The sequence below is a fragment of the Micropterus dolomieu genome, linkage group LG17 (assembly GCF_021292245.1).
Source record: "Micropterus dolomieu isolate WLL.071019.BEF.003 ecotype Adirondacks linkage group LG17, ASM2129224v1, whole genome shotgun sequence".
Taxonomy (NCBI): Eukaryota; Metazoa; Chordata; class Actinopteri; order Centrarchiformes; family Centrarchidae; genus Micropterus; species Micropterus dolomieu.
Window position 1 is genome coordinate 36,988,749 of NC_060166.1, and position 942 is coordinate 36,989,690.

Sequence of the window (942 nt, forward strand, 5' to 3'; positions counted from 1 at the left end):
AAAAAATTGCAAAATCAAAAACAACAATTAAAGTCGTTCAAGGTTCAAATACACCCACTCTTCTTTTCGGCATAATCCAAAACCACCAAGCAGCAGCGATTTTATTTAAATAACGCCTCAGCCGCTCGCTGCCGCCTACCACTGAGTAACTTTCCCGTTAGTGTAGGAAGAGGATGTGAGGGGGGCCAAAGGTGTCAAACCGGTTACAAAACATGACATATTATAAACACATGAGAAGTTTAGTGTGTCTGATTTATGCCGTATTATACAGCAGCCCCTGTGTGGTCGGAAAAGATCTTAACTGACAGTGGACATTGTATATAATTTGTCTCCTAGCGGAGGAAATGTTAAACTGATAGATTTTAGTATGGAGTTCTGCGAGCCGTTCTATCACTGGAGGACACCGGTGCATCTCGGGGCTGTGTGGCCCAACCCCGCTGAATGAAAACAGACACCGAGCAGAGAGAATGTGCGCTGAGATCCGCCGGGGCTTCGAACCCTCTTTACCTTGCTGCGGATCTGGCCGGATGTGGACACTTTTCGGATGAGTTTCTGCGGGGTTCCGGGCTCCTGCTCCGGCTCGCTGTCCGACGACTCGTCCGGGCACCGGGCCGCGGCAGACTCCGGTCCCCCTACCTCCGCCATCCTGCCATCAGACCCCCGTTGAGGACCAGGGGAGGGAGCGCCCCCCAGCGGCGGAGACCAGGACACACACAGAGGTGACATATGGGCGCTTACTGACCTCTGGTGGCCAAAAGCTGATACTACAATAACTCATTATATATTTCCACCACTACATGGAGGAGCAGTTTGGAGGCCTCACCACACTCAACTGCGCCACCTGGAGGAACTTCACCTGCAGGAAATCATTAAGAGGATGATAATGACTCGCTGTCTTGTAACGAGAGTCTTGAAGTGACTGATCGGTGACGGGGGGGGGGG

The 942-nt window shown here is 51.7% G+C and overlaps 1 protein-coding gene across 1 annotated transcript in view; it reads right to left on the minus strand.

The window, feature by feature from the left end:
- Positions 1-662, minus strand: part of LOC123985518 (diacylglycerol kinase delta-like) — a 40,101-nt gene extending 39,439 nt beyond the window's left edge. The window contains exon 1 of the mRNA XM_046073085.1: positions 508-662. Within this exon, the coding sequence (XP_045929041.1) occupies positions 508-645 (138 nt within the window). The 5' untranslated portion in view covers positions 646-662. The remainder of the gene's footprint in view (positions 1-507) is intronic.
- Positions 663-942: the final 280 nt, after the last annotated feature.